This window comes from Trachinotus anak, unplaced genomic scaffold (assembly GCF_046630095.1).
Source record: "Trachinotus anak isolate AG129_WGS33_773 ecotype Australia unplaced genomic scaffold, CSIRO_AGI_Tana_v1 ptg000019l, whole genome shotgun sequence".
NCBI classification, from domain to species: Eukaryota; Metazoa; Chordata; class Actinopteri; order Carangiformes; family Carangidae; genus Trachinotus; species Trachinotus anak.
Genome location: NW_027273870.1, coordinates 25,249,814 through 25,265,647, shown reverse-complemented (window position 1 = coordinate 25,265,647; position 15,834 = coordinate 25,249,814). Strand labels below are relative to the sequence as shown.

At 42.0% G+C, this 15,834-nt stretch overlaps 1 protein-coding gene across 1 annotated transcript; it reads left to right on the top strand.

Annotated features, from left to right (window-relative positions):
* The first annotated feature begins 8,290 nt into the window (after positions 1–8,290).
* Positions 8,291–13,794, top strand: LOC139635910 (homeobox protein unc-4 homolog). The gene is made up of 3 exons (XM_071503475.1): positions 8,291–8,838; positions 9,407–9,582; positions 12,263–13,794. The coding sequence occupies exons 1-3, from the start codon at positions 8,574–8,576 to the stop codon at positions 13,421–13,423; spliced, it is 1,602 nt and encodes a 533-aa protein (XP_071359576.1). The 5' UTR covers positions 8,291–8,573; the 3' UTR covers positions 13,424–13,794.
* Positions 13,795–15,834: the final 2,040 nt, after the last annotated feature.

Here is a 15,834-nt window from a genome sequence, read left to right as displayed (position 1 = left end):
TAGCAGGAAAAATGGTTTAGGAGGGTCAAACTCATCTTTCCCTCACTGCTGAGGTGCTTTAGGGCAAAGATTAACACCTGGAACAGCACCAGTGGAAAGACTGATGTACCTGTGGCCTATCCTGGTGTAGACCGTAACTGGTTTATAGTCGGCACTGTGGATAATCTAACAAATCTGACAGTCTACAGCCAGTGGCTTGCGCTAAAATGCTAACATGCATGCAATGACAATGCTAAGATGCTAATGTTTAGACCTCAAAATGTTTTCTAATTAGCGTTCAACTCACAGCTGTTGGTATTTGGTCATAAACCAAAGTATTGGTTTATGACCAAATAAGTTTAAAGTTTGACCTAAAGATGGCGCTGGATTAAAAGTTAAGATAACATTGAAGTTATTCAAATTCATCCTGTGGCTAACATGTCTATGCTCGATTACATGACAATCCATCCAGTAGCTGTTAGAGCCAAAAATGTCAACCTCATGGTGGCGCTACAGAAAAAAGTCCGGTGGAATCGCCAGTGTCCCGAACCAACAGACAGACGTTGTCATCCCTCAAGCCAAAGGTGCGATTAATAATTTTGTTAGTTCAGTTTGCCACCTGAAAGTCTCCAAGTCACCTTGCAAGCACATGACGGTGACATCTAATGCTCAACAAAGAGCCGAGTTGACTTGTACTAAATGTTCAAGAAAACTGACTCTGCCCATCTCCAGACTCAGTGGCTGTTTTAACAGATCATTCTTCTAATCAGACAGTCAAGAGGCTCCCAATCATGTATGGTTGGCTATTAATTATAATTATTAATTGGCAGAATGAAGGATTAGCTTATACAGTGGCCTAGCTACTTATGTGTGGAGAGTGTCCTTATCGAAGTATAAAAAGACCTCTGCCATGTTCAATTAGGGAATAAAATCACACCTGGTTGAAAGGCATGTGTCAGTTTAAGGTCTGTTTTAGTTTCATAGTGGATGATGTCGAGGAAAAACAACCCAATGAAAATCAGTTAAAATTCCAAAATGATCAAAGAAGAAAAAGGACAATTAGGTTGTGATGTTTGTTGCAAATGTGGTTTGGTTGCATGGCGTGACTACGTCACCGCACTTTTCTCTTTACTGCTGTCATAATTACTACGACCACTAGATATGGGCCATAATAACCTGCTGCACCTGCTCCACAAACGACCTATGGGCTCATGTTTTACAGGACAGTCTCGAACAGGTTGAGGGCATCAGGAACACATCACAAAGAGGTTATATACATCAAGGCTTTTTAACTCACTGGAATAGATACATACACTTAGTACAGCAAGCTTTGCTGTTACATTTTGTGGAGGGTTGGATGGCCACAGGTTACTGCAACCAACCAGCTCCCTACACACAGGGATTTGTTTTAATGTGTGTTGAAGCATTGTGAACATAGGGCTGGGACAGACACAGACACGCAGCTTCCAAAAGAATATAATGCACTCTGCACATGTTGGATGTAGAATAATGTTCCTTTTGTATTTTTGCCTTTCGGTCTAATAACAGTGAGAATGTGGCAGCGTTGTCGTTAGGAACAATACAAACTGATGTTAATTATAGATATCTAATGGAATAAGACACAAATAGACTATTAGAGAGGGTTTGAGGGGATGTGTCAATCGGATGTTGTATGTTATTTAGATTTGTACAGTTATAACATGAACATGGTTTAGTTATAGACCCGGAAAAAAGCAAACTTCATTCAGATATTACCTCAGAAAAGTGATCTGTTCTTTATTTGGGGATTCCCTGTAACTCCACAAGGGTTTCTGCCATGTATCTTGACCAAATTAATAATAAATTCAAGTGTTTTCCTTCAACATAGGCTTACTCAGATCTTACATGACAGCTTAGAAGCAGTCACCTCAGTGGGGACCAGTATTTTGTTTTATTTTTTGGCCTTTTCTTCCTGAAATGTGGGTCTGGTTGTGTTGCCTGCACAGAGACAGGGAGAGAGAGGGGAGGGGGGCTGGAGGCAAGGCAAGCCGAACCCATGGCCTGTATGTGAGTCGCCCATCTTATTATCAAGTTAATTAAAGCTAGCATCTGACAATGTCACTCGTGCCCGGCAAAAAAGGAGGAGGAAGGAAGAAAGGCGAATTTAAATGCTGCGGTCTCTTAGGACCTCATGTCAAGGGCTGCTTTTCATTGAGCACTGCATGTGTTTGGCTCGCACAGCCACTGGGAAAGTACAGGGAGGGGGGCCTTAGGAAGAAAAAAAAAAAAGAAATATAGCTTTTATAAGCAAATGACAAGAAGGCGTTGGATTTTGATGTTCAAAAATGGCAGCAGGAAAATAAATACACATCAGAAAAAGCAGCAAAGAAATAAAAAGGGAAGAGAGAGAGCAAAAGAGAGAGATAGAGACGGGGTGACATCAAAAGCGCCTCTCAAGCCGTTCAAAGTTGCACTAAGATTGAGGAAAGGGGGTTTATAACAGGCCGACGACCAGCCAACATTAAAGAGTCCATTTAAAAACTAGACATTGAAATGCAGAAAGCCTGCTCGTGTGTGGACTCAGGGTCAAGTAACGGAGGGATTATATGGTTCTTCATAATAATATTAATTAAACAATTTACATGCTAATAAGGTAACAATTATCGGAGCTTCTGGTGAAAGATTCAGGTTATTACAACACGCCAATCCCAGGGCTACGGGTCACAGGCAGAACAGCAGAGAGAAATCTCAACTCAAATTAACATTCTGTCAGCTCCAGAAATTGGATAAATAAAGTCGAATTAATTCACAGTAATGGAAGAGGGAGGGGGAGGCACTTATTCAACCAGCTCTGATTACCATTCAGTATTCACCAGCACGCGGGTGGCTTTCTGTCAAGAAATTTAACACAAAATGAAGCAGTCACCGCCTCGGGCAAGATCTGGCCCCTGCGACACCATTTACAATTTATATGTATAATCTTTCTCTCTCTCTCTCCTCTGCTCTCCCTCCATCGCCTCCCCCAAAGATGTCCACCTGGACACTCAGTTGCTTCTGGCCTCTGCCATGATTGTAAATTTCAAAACCTTTCATTTTCCAATACACACTTCAATTTGAGCACCATTTCCCCCGCATTAGACAAGACCCTTAACTCAACAGGATAACTTGAAATTGTAATTGCATTTATCTTCTCTGTTTTTAACCTCCACTAGACACACACCAAATTTTTCCTCATGTATTCACTTTTACTAAAATGGCTTAGTTGGTCATTGGAAGTGGATCAGTGTGCATTGTTTTCAATGAGTAAAACCCCAAAACCGAAAACAGATGCGAGCTTTAACCTCATTTTCTGGAAGAGAGCCAATCAAATTTAATTTCAGTTTCATTTTACGGCACATAAATTCTTCAGTTTAGCCATGCTAGGAGGGCCATGTCAGTCAGTCAGTCCACCACTCTGGTTCAGACTGAAATATTTAAAAATCTACAGCATGAATAAACTCAGAATATTCTACAGTCATCCATCGTCCCCAGAAGATGAATTCTACTGACTTTTTCACTAGCGCCACCATGAGGCTGAAATTTCTTATTGGATTATTGGATGTATTGCCATGAAATTTATGTCCCCGTAGAATTAATATAATAACTTTGGTGATTAGTAATCACTAATTATAATAATCACTAATTATTGTTGTAATTCTGAGCATGAATACCATGAATCATCAGGTCTGTGCTTACAGCTTCATAAAGCTGGACTCTTATTCTGAAAATCTGCTTCTCCATGAACCTACAAAGGGAATGGAGTTACGTATCGTATGGACCTGTGCATCATGCTAGCTCGATTCATTCCCTGTTGGGAGGCAGGTTTGAAATGGAGAAAACAACAAATATGAAAATGCTGCATACAAGTATAAAATAAACAGTCACTGCATCTGAGCAACCCCGTCCACATCCGGCTGTGTGCAGCCCAGAGAAGTATAATTAGTCTTGTTTTTTAGTCTTGTTTTAGTCAATACCCGTTTCATTGAAAAATGTCATTTTTTGACAGCTTTTTCTAATTTGAAGAAACAGTGGTTTGTGTTTTATTTTCTACCTAAATGTTCCACAAAAAAGTAAATCACAATCACAACTGAATTCTTTGTTATAAACTCCTGCAGAAGAACCCATACTATAACTCAGCTGACTGCCAACGGATGCCAGTCCCATTGTCTGTTACTCTGAGTGCCAATTCATAATTATTTAAAATTCAAATAAAATTTTACCCAAATTATTCAAGGCCATCTTTAATAGTTCTTGTAATTGGCCTTGTTTCTCTAAGGTGTGATTTTGTGCCCTTTTCATTGATTATTATGGAGAATATGTTTATTTATGTCTATTAGAGCAGGAAAAGATCTTAATGTTCCTGCTTGTCCTGACCAGCAAGCAACACCAGGAAGTCTGTTGCAAGTTTTCCTAAACTGTATGTTGGAACAATAACGGCGGGAAAACATCTGACGCAAAGAATCCACCTCATCAATCATTTTTTTTTCCATTTAAAGGAGAGACAACTCTTACAGAGACAGTTCAAACCTGAAGTGCCACTAATAAAGAAAAGGTCCAGCTACTCACATCACACCCGGAAACTGACTCGGACACAGGACAGATGATTCACAGAAGAACCGGTATCTTTATGTAATATCGGTCATGTACAGTACAGCCACTCAAATGTCTTGTGTTTATTGTATGACATCCAGGTTTGACATAATTTGGCACATGAGCCAGTTGATAATCCTTTTAAAGTGTCACTTTTTACAGCCATTGAGATCAGGCGCAACAGGACGCAGCCATCTTTGACTAAAACAGGAAGTACTTGGAGATGGAAGAAGGGAGATGATGGATGGATGTGTCTTATCCTCTAGTCTGATTTGGCCTGACTGACGTTTTCTGATGCACACAGGTTTTCTTGTTCACAAACCAAACCTTAACCAAAACTGCTGTGGGGAATTAACAGCGTGGAACGGCAAACTAAGTCATTGTAACGCATTAACTGGAAGTGTTTTCGTGCAATGATTTAAAGACTGTCCACATGTAGGTGTAGAATCAGTCCTTAGGTGGTGGCTGAATGTACCGTAATAATAGTGTGAATTTATACATAAATAGTCAGTTAATTTAAATCATTAGAAATGTACCTGAGATAAAGAGCGAGAGATCAAACACTGTTTATACATATAGGTTTAATTCCTGTGTTTTCTATTGATAACATTTTTATGTCTCTGTGACCATTACTCTGACAAAGTCATTGTTCTTTTACTTTCTTTGTTGTATTTTCTTAATTTCTCAGAAAAAAAATATACATAACTAGTAGATACAATGTAAAACTGTTAGTGAAGGGGGCCTAGGTTGAATCACTTTTTTGTCATCATAATAGCAAAACACTGATATATCAGCATTAATATATTTATATACTGAGATCATTTTAAGTAAATTTCCATGGCTCTTTAACTCCTTTCACTCTGGAGGAGCTGAAACCCTGAAATACCTGCTGATACTCACTGGGCGGACTGTTTGTTCTGGGTTTCTGTTAGTTTTAAAACTTAATTTAAAGGTCTATTTAGCAACTTTTGTGGCTTTTTTTTATATTACCACATGATCTTCATCAGCAGGTGGAGTTTGCCCAGTTCAAAAGCTCCTAAAGAACAGCTACTACATAATCTTGAGGTAAATTTGTTTTGTTAAAAGATCAGGGATGAACAGTGAAGCTCAACATTTAAGCCCACATGAACAAGATGTCTGAAAGCGCTACGAGAAAAAAAAAAGAAAATTCAATGATAACAGAGCAAACTCCGTCTGTTGATGAAGATCATGTGATACTATTTAAAGATCCAGAACTGCTAAATGGACCTTCAGTTGAGACTGTTTTGTATATTAGTAGCTTCCTTTCTCATCATTGAGGTATAGCTTTACAACCGGTGTTTCAGTTATTGTGATATAGATGGTAATGATATACATTTCTACATGTTTTGTCTTTATTTTGTGTGTGTTCAAAAGTGCTTTATTATCAATATCAATTCATACTTGAAAGGCAGTCCAGTGCCTTTACATAACAGGCTGCTGCATTTATTTGTCTATTTTCCATAACCCTCTTTGAAGAAAACAGTAAAACTGGAGAGGTTTGAAACGACCCCTGCCCAAATAACAGACTCCAGGGTAAACCCTCATGGTTAAATTCACGTAACAAGCCACCCAGTATTGTCCTGTAGCGCTACACGTGCTGTTAAGGTTGACTTGAGTCTCTATGTGTGAGTATTGAATTCTTGAAACATCTCATCATGTAGACTACAACCCACTTTACAACTAAACATCGGTGTAAGCTCCTCAGGTGAAAAATCGAAATAATGATGCGGAGTTTGGCTTTGGTAGGATGTCTAACACCTTGGATATGGAGCGTTTTGTGTGTGTGTGTGTGTGTGTGTGTATGTGTGTGAGTGTGGAGGGGTGGGAGTTGGGGGGGGGGGGGGGGGGGGGGGGGGCTGGAAGATGGAGAGAGGCTTGTAGTTTAAAATGTGATGTGACAGCTCAGGAAAAGGGGGGATGATAAAGGCGCTGTTATTGGATCAATCTGGCCCTGAATGCCCCTGTAAAACATTTACACACACATGATGCAGAAGCACACACACACTCACACTCACACACACTCACAATGTGAGAGAGACGAGGATAAAGGAAAGGTGGTCATTGCTTCTCAAAGTTAATGAGGTACCACCTTCTGATAATGGACCATGTATAGAGGGTTTATAAGTAGTTATTAATGGCTTTATTATAATATATCATTCACTCATTCTTTATTATAAGCCATTAATAAGGAATAAGGAAAATCCTCCTTCATCACCATCTGTTTGACCATTTATTTTCTGCTGGAGGACATCTGGACCAAAATCCATAACATTTAAACCTGCAGACTTCTTATGTTGTAATCATTTATTAACTAATACACAGAATTTGACAATAGCGGTTGATCTGTGTGCAAAACTGAAAATAGTACAAATGTAGCGTGAATAATATAGTAAATGTGAAATGTTGATGGTAAAAGCTGTTTTATGACATTTCTGAGTTCACACTCTGCTGTTGTGTGCACGGTTTAAATCAAATGTTTTGGTAACATGACTGTTTCTGTTCAGCAATAACTGCCTGCAATTATAACTGTGAGTAAATCATTAATAAAAGCTTCTACAAGTTTGCAGTTGTAAATGGTAAAAAGTGTTTTTTATATATACCTGCAGCCCATTGCAGAAGAGAAGTGGGCAAACAGTCCATGAGAGAGGTCTCCTTTATGAAATAAAGATCTAAAAACACAAGCACAGTGTCATGCTGGAGGCATTGATGGATGACCACACAACGGGCCCCTCGGCACATGTAAAAGGCCCGCCTCAACCTTCCCAGGACACCCCAACTGAAAGACACACAAAACGACCACGAACCATGCAGCCATTTGTGTCTCTTTGAGGACATTTTGCGTCTCTCTCTGTAGATATTTTGAATTTCTTTGTGGTCATTTTGCATCCATGTGCCAGTTTTGAGTCTTTTTGGGATTAGTTGGCGTCTCTTTGCGGACATTTTGCATCACCCTGTAGATGTTTTGTATCTCTTTGTGGTCATTTTGCACCTCTGTGATAGTTTTGTGTCTTTTTGTGGTTGGTTGGCATCTCTCTGTAGATGTTTTTGCACCTCTTTGTGGTCGTTTTGTGTCTCTTTCTGGGATACTTTGCAGGTAAAAACCAGGGACCCCTCAAACCCGAAGACTTAGTAAGTAACCGATCAATGGCCGGAGGAGGATTTTCCACAATCTGGCAACCCAAAAGTTATTCTCATTAATGACTAATAGCTGATCTATAATAAATGATTTATTAACCATTAATAAATCCATTACATCAATCAAGCAATTAATCAAACAATGAAATTGCAGAACAAACTCAGGGTCCAGATAAAAAAAAAAAAAAACAAGACTTTAATTACAGTTTTCAAACCTTTTAAATGGTGCCTGAATCTGAAAGTTCCTGAAAGGTGTTTTTTTTTTTTTTTGTCTGTAAAACATTATATTCCTGAGAATTGAACGGAGTCGGCCTATCAATCACTTGGCCGTTTCCACGCTGCAGCTTAGCCTCGTCCTCATTGTTTTGACAGGGCGGAATTAAAGGACCGCGCCAGGTGTAATTAGCGATCGATCCGGAAAGAAAGAAAAGGCTCTCTCTCTCTCTCTCTCTCTCTCTCTCTCTCTCTCTCTCCTCCCTTCCGTCAGCCTACCCCATTAACCGCGCCTCTGACGTCACAGGGCGATTAACGTTTCTTATTGGTCCTGCGAGCAGATGGAGGAGCCCTAATGAGCTGGCTCCCGGGGAGAAGGAGCAGGACCGTGGATGTGAAATACCTCGTACAGCCCGGTCTCCGCCGCTGCTCTCCACAGATCGTGTCCTGCCGTGGCCGTGGGAGACGGCCGTCTGCCTGGCTCTCCTTCACTTCCTCCTCCTCGTCCTCTCCCTCCTCTCGCTGACTTTTTTTTTTTTTTTTTTTTTTGACTGCATGTTCAGCCACACTGCCTCCCTCTTCATCTGCACTTCGGCCCCGCCGCAGCCCGGGCGAGCATGGACAGTCGGGTACTCGAGCATCCTCACGCCCAGTTCGGAGGTTCCTTGGGCGGGCTGGTGGGCTTCCCCTACCCGCTCGGCTCCCATCACCACCACCACCACCATCACCAGCACGTCTACGAGCTCGCCAGCGGGCACCAGCTGCAGTCCGCGGCCGCCGTGCCCTTCTCTATAGACGGATTACTTAACGGCTCCTGCTCGGCCTCGGTGGTCAGCTCCAACCCGCTCCTGTCGTCTGACAGCCAGCAGTTCAAACTCTCAGGTAGGCCTGGCTCTGGCCGTCTGAACTCTCGTTTACAGACCTGCATTGTTGCAGGAAAATGTAAGGAGCTTGTTTGTGGCCAAATAAAGTGGCTCAATTACACGTTTTAACCAGTGAGGACAGATTTTTGAAGGAGAAAGTGAGTCTGGCGAGAGAACCATGCTGTTTAGAAGTTTTAGAGCTTGGTGAATAAAAAAAAGAATTATTGAAAACTAATTGATAATAATTTTATTCTTAAAGCTGAACTGGATGCCAAAATAAAAGTAACAACTTGTCATTTTTATAGATGAAATTGATGCTGGCCGCTGATTCCTGCGAATTTAATGGTCAAAACCAGATTTTGCAGAAGGCTGTCAAAAGTCAAAGCAGCATGAAGATGTGTTTGTGTGAAGGCGATCTGTCAGAGCTCACGAACAACAGGAGATTCTTAACTAAAAAAAAAAAAAAAAAATTCTGCCATGACAGTCTTGAAGTATGAACCCATCTCTCTCCTCTCTCACTCTCTCTCACACACACACACACACACACACACACACACACACACACACACACACACCGACCGCTGCAGATTCGGGGGACCCGGATAAGGACAGTCCCGGTTGTAAACGCAGACGCACGAGGACGAACTTCACGGGCTGGCAGCTGGAGGAGCTCGAGAAGGCTTTCAACGAGAGTCACTATCCAGATGTTTTCATGCGCGAGGCGCTCGCGCTCAGGCTGGACCTCGTGGAGTCCCGGGTTCAGGTAAATCCACGAGGAAACGAGTCGCCTGTTTCAAAGCATTGTTGTGTATCTGTCGTTTCCACGCAGATTTGTTTTTTATTATTATTATTATTCTGATATTTCAATAAGTTTTAATGACTTCCGCGTCAAAATCCACAGAATGTTGTGGGATAATTCTGGGCGCCTGTTGTGTGATGGTCGGTGAGGACCTGCTCCACTCTGAGATAGCGGTTAATTATCAAAGCATCAATAAAGGCTCTCTTTTGAATTATGCATGGAGGCAACCTATTGATTTATGGGTTAATAAAAACAGGGCTATTTACTGAGCAAACCAAGGGATCAAAATGTTAACTAGTATTCTCCCTTTCCCCTCTGGTTTTTCAGTATTTGACAGTTCATTCATATTTTCATCATTTTTTAAAAATCTAAAGAAATCTAAATATATTTATACAGTCTGCTTTTAGGTGGTCCAATTTAAGGTTACAGGTAATTATAGATTATTATTATTATTATTATTATTATTATTATTATTATTATTATTATTATTATTACAGTAATGATGGCAGTAATAATAATAATAATAATAAGTTAAATTTGGTAAATTGTGCGTTGTTATTAATATCTTTACTATTACAAAATAGCGTAAGCTTAAGATGGGGCACATTTATTAGCTTATCACTTTGTTTATTTTGTCTTCATCATCATCATCATCACAACAACAACAGCAATAACAACAACAACAACAACAATAATAATAATAATAATAATAATAATAATATATTAGTAATTACTAATATTACTTTATATTACTAATTATAATAAGAAGAAGTATTAGGTCTCCTATTTAACAATATACAAGTGTAATACAAGAGTAAAATCAGGTCATTTTTGAGCCATTACTTTGAAGGACCAAAATGAATGTAATTTTGTTCAAGGTGACGCCATCATCTCTCACATTTCGCCATTAGAGGTTCATGTGTTTGAATAATAAGATAATGATGGTGATAAAAAGGAAGACGTGGCTTTAGTGGGCTACGTATTAGCCTGTTTGTTAAGTAGCCTATGTAATAGCATGATATTCTGTGTCTATTTTTTTTTTTTTTTTTTTTTTTTTTTACAAATGTTCATGTATTTGTAAGCATTCCGCTCAGTGCTTGCACGCGTGGCTGGATGGAGCAGACGCGGGACAGGAGCGCAGCTCGCCGTCGCTCTGTGTTGTTTGGGGATTTCGCTCCTAAACCGCAGATTATTGTTTCCTCAAGCTGCTTAACGCTCCTTTATCACCAGGTTTGCCGGGGGAAGATAGAACCAACATTAACAATTCATAAGAAGCGCCATTGTCGCACATGATGTTGGTGTCCCGTCCTTATTATGCAATGTTCGCGGATCCTACTTCTGCATGCTAAACTCCTGGCGTTATCAGCGCCGAACATGCGGCCCTGGGCGCGCCCAGAGGCCGGGTAGTGAGAGCTCTCAGGCGGGGGAAGCTCCCTCTCTTGGCTCGGTGCGGAGGGAGGAGAGCCGGGGATTGCCGTGCGATTGTTAAAGCCCCATGTGAGCGGAGGTCTGGCTGTACAGGAATAAACGGAGACGGGGTATGGCTGATTTAGCCACGGTGCAGCTAAATGTAATTGGCAGAGTTGTCTATTACAGAGACTCACTGGTAATTAACACCAGCACATCTGTGCATCTGCTGGTCCACCGCTGTGACCTATTAACCCAATGCACTCTGAAGATGTTTAAAGCTGCAGTAAACACAGGCAGAAAGAGGCAGAGGACAATCGCCTCCCTTGTTTCAGGGCTTTGTGGATTTTTCCAGCAGTTGTTTGGATTTGAAGCCAATCTGTTTTTGTACTCCTGATCTGATAACCACTCTGACACTGATTTATCAGTTCTGTCAGGGCAGGTGTGAGGTCTGTTGCTGGCTAAAGCTGTCTCAGACACACACTAATATAAACGACAGTTTAGGCTGCATCACTGAATTAATGTGTTAGTTCTGTGAAGGGTTTTGTGTAGACCTTACACCTAAATCCAGGAAAGTGCTGCTAAACTTTATGATCACTGGCTTCACAAAGCTACTATTTATTACAGGGATATTATTTTGGATTACACTGTGGAGGTGTTCATGTTAATGAGTAGTGTTTGAATGAATGCCCTGTTTTACAGAATTTGTACAAATGTAGTTCCAACTGGTGCTGTAACTAATTTTCATTGTCCATTAATTGATCCAGTATTTTCATAATACTACTATTAATTCAGAAAATGTCAGGAAATATTGAAAAATGCTCAACACAATTCCCCGGGGCCCAGGTGACGTCATGAATTAGCTTTTTTTAGTCCAACAAACAGTTTAGAAACAAATATATTGAATTTACAATGATATAAAAAAACAGAGAGAAGCTGCAGAGCATCTTAATAGAGAAGATAAAACAAGCAAATCTTTGGCGCTTTTCCTCATTACATGATTTAAATGACTGGTAAACTTTCAAAGTCATTTCTGCCAATCAATGAATTGATTAATTGACTAATCATTTCAGCAATAGTCACAGCAAAATTGCAGAAACCAGTGGCTTTAGGGATGGAGAGATGGAATGGAAAGATCACTATACACTCAAGCAGAACTGATCACGTGACAATTTTCTACCTGGGTACATGTATATTTCATGTGTGTGTGTGTGTTTATGTGTGTACGTGTGCATAGGTCTGGTTCCAAAACCGACGTGCTAAATGGAGAAAAAAGGAGAACACAAAGAAAGGTCCGGGGCGGCCTGCTCACAACTCCCACCCGACCACATGCAGCGGCGAGCCCATGGACCCCGAGGAGATCGCACGCAGGGAGCACGAGCGGGCGGAGAAGAAGAAGCGGAAACAGGAGAGGAAGCTGCTGAAGTCCCAGAACAAACTTCTGAGCGGTGACAGCTTCCACACACCTGGAGGCTCGGAGAGCGACAGCGGGGTCTCCCAGTTCACTGACAGCGAGCAGCAGTCCACAAACATTAATGGCACTATTCACATTGAACTGCCAGCGACGAAGGGTGCAGGAGGACACCAAACTGAATCCAGCTGTGACCAAACGAGACACGACTTCAGCCAACTACAAAACCACCAAAACCAAAGAACCACGGGAGAAGCGGAGCAGGTTTCTCCAGGCAGCACGCACAGCTCCAGCCCAGGAGGCCCGAGGTCCTCTGCCCTGCAGAAAAGAAACCCTTTCAGTGTGGAGAGCCTCCTCTCTGACGCCACGCCTCGACGGAAATCTCAGCTGGACTTCCCTTCGCTGCCCAGTCAGAGGACACTGGTGGGTAAAGGTCACTTCTTGCTTTACCCCATTACCCATCAGCCTTTGGGCTTTCTAGTGCCCCAGACAGCCCTGAAGGCCACACCATGTCAGGACAGCATTAACAGGTTCAGCCTGGGACAGAGGTGTGTGCCAAGTGAAGGGAGTCCTGCTCCGTCTGACCTCTCCAGCTTTGTTACTAAGCCTCTAGACTCGGATCATATGGCGCAAAACACGCAGCATCACCACAATCACATTAGCAATAGAGTGGATGGAACAGACACGGAGGAGTGTGGTGGTGACTGCAGCGATGGAAGATTCCCCGTCTCTCCTCCAGCGAACAGTGCGGCTCAGGCGGCTCTGGCCAGGCTGAGCTCCACACAGTCCAGTGACAGTAGCGAGGAGAGGGGCCTGAAGGTTCAAACGGAGGCAGCGGCCAATGGCTGCCAAGCTGCCGAGCTGTGCGCAAAAGAGGAGGATGCAAGAGAGGAGCGAGCGTCTCCAGACCTCTCTGAGTGTCTCAAGGCAAACACAGACTGTCAAGAAACACCCGGAACAGATGGAGAGGATGTCGATATGGACTAACACTTGCAAGGAGCAAACATAAACAAAGGACCAGGAACACCGCTCAGACTATTCAAACATTCCCAAAGCTCTGCTGAGACACTCTAAAACATATCAGGAATCAGGAGACTTAATTCTCATCTATTTTTTAATCATAACGTGTGATCAATCCAGATGGCCCCCAAAAAGCTGTGGCTGTCCTCACATTCAGGCTTTAGGCCCAAACACCTTTAGAAGCAGGTTCTTTTTTCCCTTTTTTGGTGACCGACTTGTAACAAAATCTAGGCTACAATAAACATCTTATACACACAACAAAAATCCTCAGATATTGTAAAAACAAGAAAAATGATATTTATATGTAAACATTTTGATAAATAAAGTTATTGTTTAAATTGAATCACTGTCTTTCCAGGGCCCTGTTGAGGAGGGGGGGGGGGGGGGTTGCTGTGTGGCAGAGCCTTGGATCATGGCGGCTGGAGTTTTGTCGTGTTACAGCTGATAAATCCCCCTTTTTCTCTGTGTAGTGAGCCGGAGCTGGGGCTCAAGTCCGTCTGGCTGTTTGTATTTATTGCTTTAACAAATTTATTCATTTGAAAGGCCGAGCTGGAATGAGGTTAGTGGCCGCGGGCTATAGGACCCTGCGCCTCCTGCTGAGTTTTGATATGAAAGTAATTATTTTCCCACTGGCTGCCGCGGGTCTGGAGGCAGTTTTTTTTTTTTTCCTCCTCCTTTCAGCCCAAAGGGTTATTAGACATTACCGATTTCTAGTGATATGGAATCACATAAACTTCCTACAATAATAGAATTAGCATGAAAGGCAGGGGTGTCAAATTGAAATGGGAAAATAATAGCCGCGCCAGCTGCACCGTGTGTGTGTGCGTGGCTGCGTGTGTGCGCGTCGTGTGTGCGTGAGTGCGCATAGACTATTGAGCCCGATGAGGAGGAGGAGGAGGAGGAGGGGGAGGAGGGGGAGATGGTGGCAGATTCGTGGGGCGGAATTTTCATGAGCTGCCGCGGTTGTCAGACGGCCCTTGTAGTCGGCTATATTAAGATAGATGTTCGATGATATCCCTCATTGTTCTGTCGCTTATATTGATGTTGCTGCGTTATCGCCCTATTGATCATGTGTCGCACATAATAAGACAGGCGCGCTCCCGCCTGCCTGGGCCCCCTCGTCATTTGTTCTAATAGGACTGTGAGTCCCCCGAGGGGGGAGGCAGATAAAGATATAGGGGAGGAAGATGGCGAGAGGAGGCGAGTGATGTGCCAGGCTTGCATTAATATTTTTTTTTTTTTTTTTTTTTTTGGCCAATTGTTGGCTTGAAATAAAAAAAGGAAAAGTAGGGGAAAGTGAAGAATGGCTGAATTACAGATGTTTAGGGACATGAGAAAAGAGAAATTCTCTTCAAGGTGCAGGTGTGTGCCCGCTTTCAGGGGAAGGAGTGTGTTTAGCTTATGAAGTGTAAACGCCACCAAATTCCCTGGAAACTGAAATCCCAATTATTAAAACCATTAATTCTTGCGAGCCAGTGCGCGGAGGAGCCGTGTTGACAGCCCGGCTAAATATCCCTGATCCCTCCCGGTCACCTCGCCTTTATTTGCAAATAAATTGAGGGGGATTCGAGGGACAGAGCTTTACTTTGCTGCGCCGACCTAAAATGAATTTCCGTGCCTGAGTCCCTTTAATAATATTTACATAATTTTCGCTCAGTGACTCTGCTATTTGCGCTGTAGGAAGCGGGGGGTGGGGGGGGGGGGGGGGGGGGGGGGGGGGGCTTATAGGAAAATAATTAGACAAGAGGACGAGGAGGGAGCGAGAGTGAAAAACAGCAGGAGGAGGATGGGTTAAGGCCGAAGCTGAACACTAAATTCCCAGACAGCTAAAATCAATGAAAGTAATAACCCTATTATTTAATTCATAAGGACATTATTTTCCCATAAGGCCTCGGGAAACGTCCCCTTCGACCGAAACAATCACATTAAATCGTTCATTCCGGGTGCGCTGTGTGAAATTTGTACTTTTATTCTTTTCTTTTTTTTTTTTTTTTTTTTTTTTTGGTTTTGGATGGGGCTTTATTATAATCGGTTAGTTTCAAGAGTGCGATTAATTAGAAAATATAGGTTTGATCTCCCCTCAGCAAAGGCCTGTGTAGTATATGTGTGTGTAGGGTGTGTGGACATGTAACCAAAAGTGAGTCTTTGTTGTAAAAGTACTGAATAATTAAAGAAATAAACTAAATAAAAAACAAAAATAAACATGTAGGGCCTACAAGGTTATTGTCTAAAGCCCATTGGCATTAAATGAAATTAGAGATCTAACTGATCGTTCAGACAGTAGAACAGTTTTAAATGAAAAACCAAAATGCAAATGTGAAAATCATAATATTTACTCAGCTCAACTTGTATATCTCACTTTAACTAAAGCATGTTTA

Coding starts and splice junctions, on each gene's coding strand:
- LOC139635910 (XM_071503475.1), top strand. CDS start 8,574: ATGGACAGTCGGGTACTCGAGCATCCTCACGCCCAGTTCGGAGGTTCC. Junction 8,839..9,406: donor CCAGCAGTTCAAACTCTCAG/GTAGGCCTGGCT, acceptor CGACCGCTGCAG/ATTCGGGGGACCCGGATAAG. Junction 9,583..12,262: donor TCGTGGAGTCCCGGGTTCAG/GTAAATCCACGA, acceptor ACGTGTGCATAG/GTCTGGTTCCAAAACCGACG.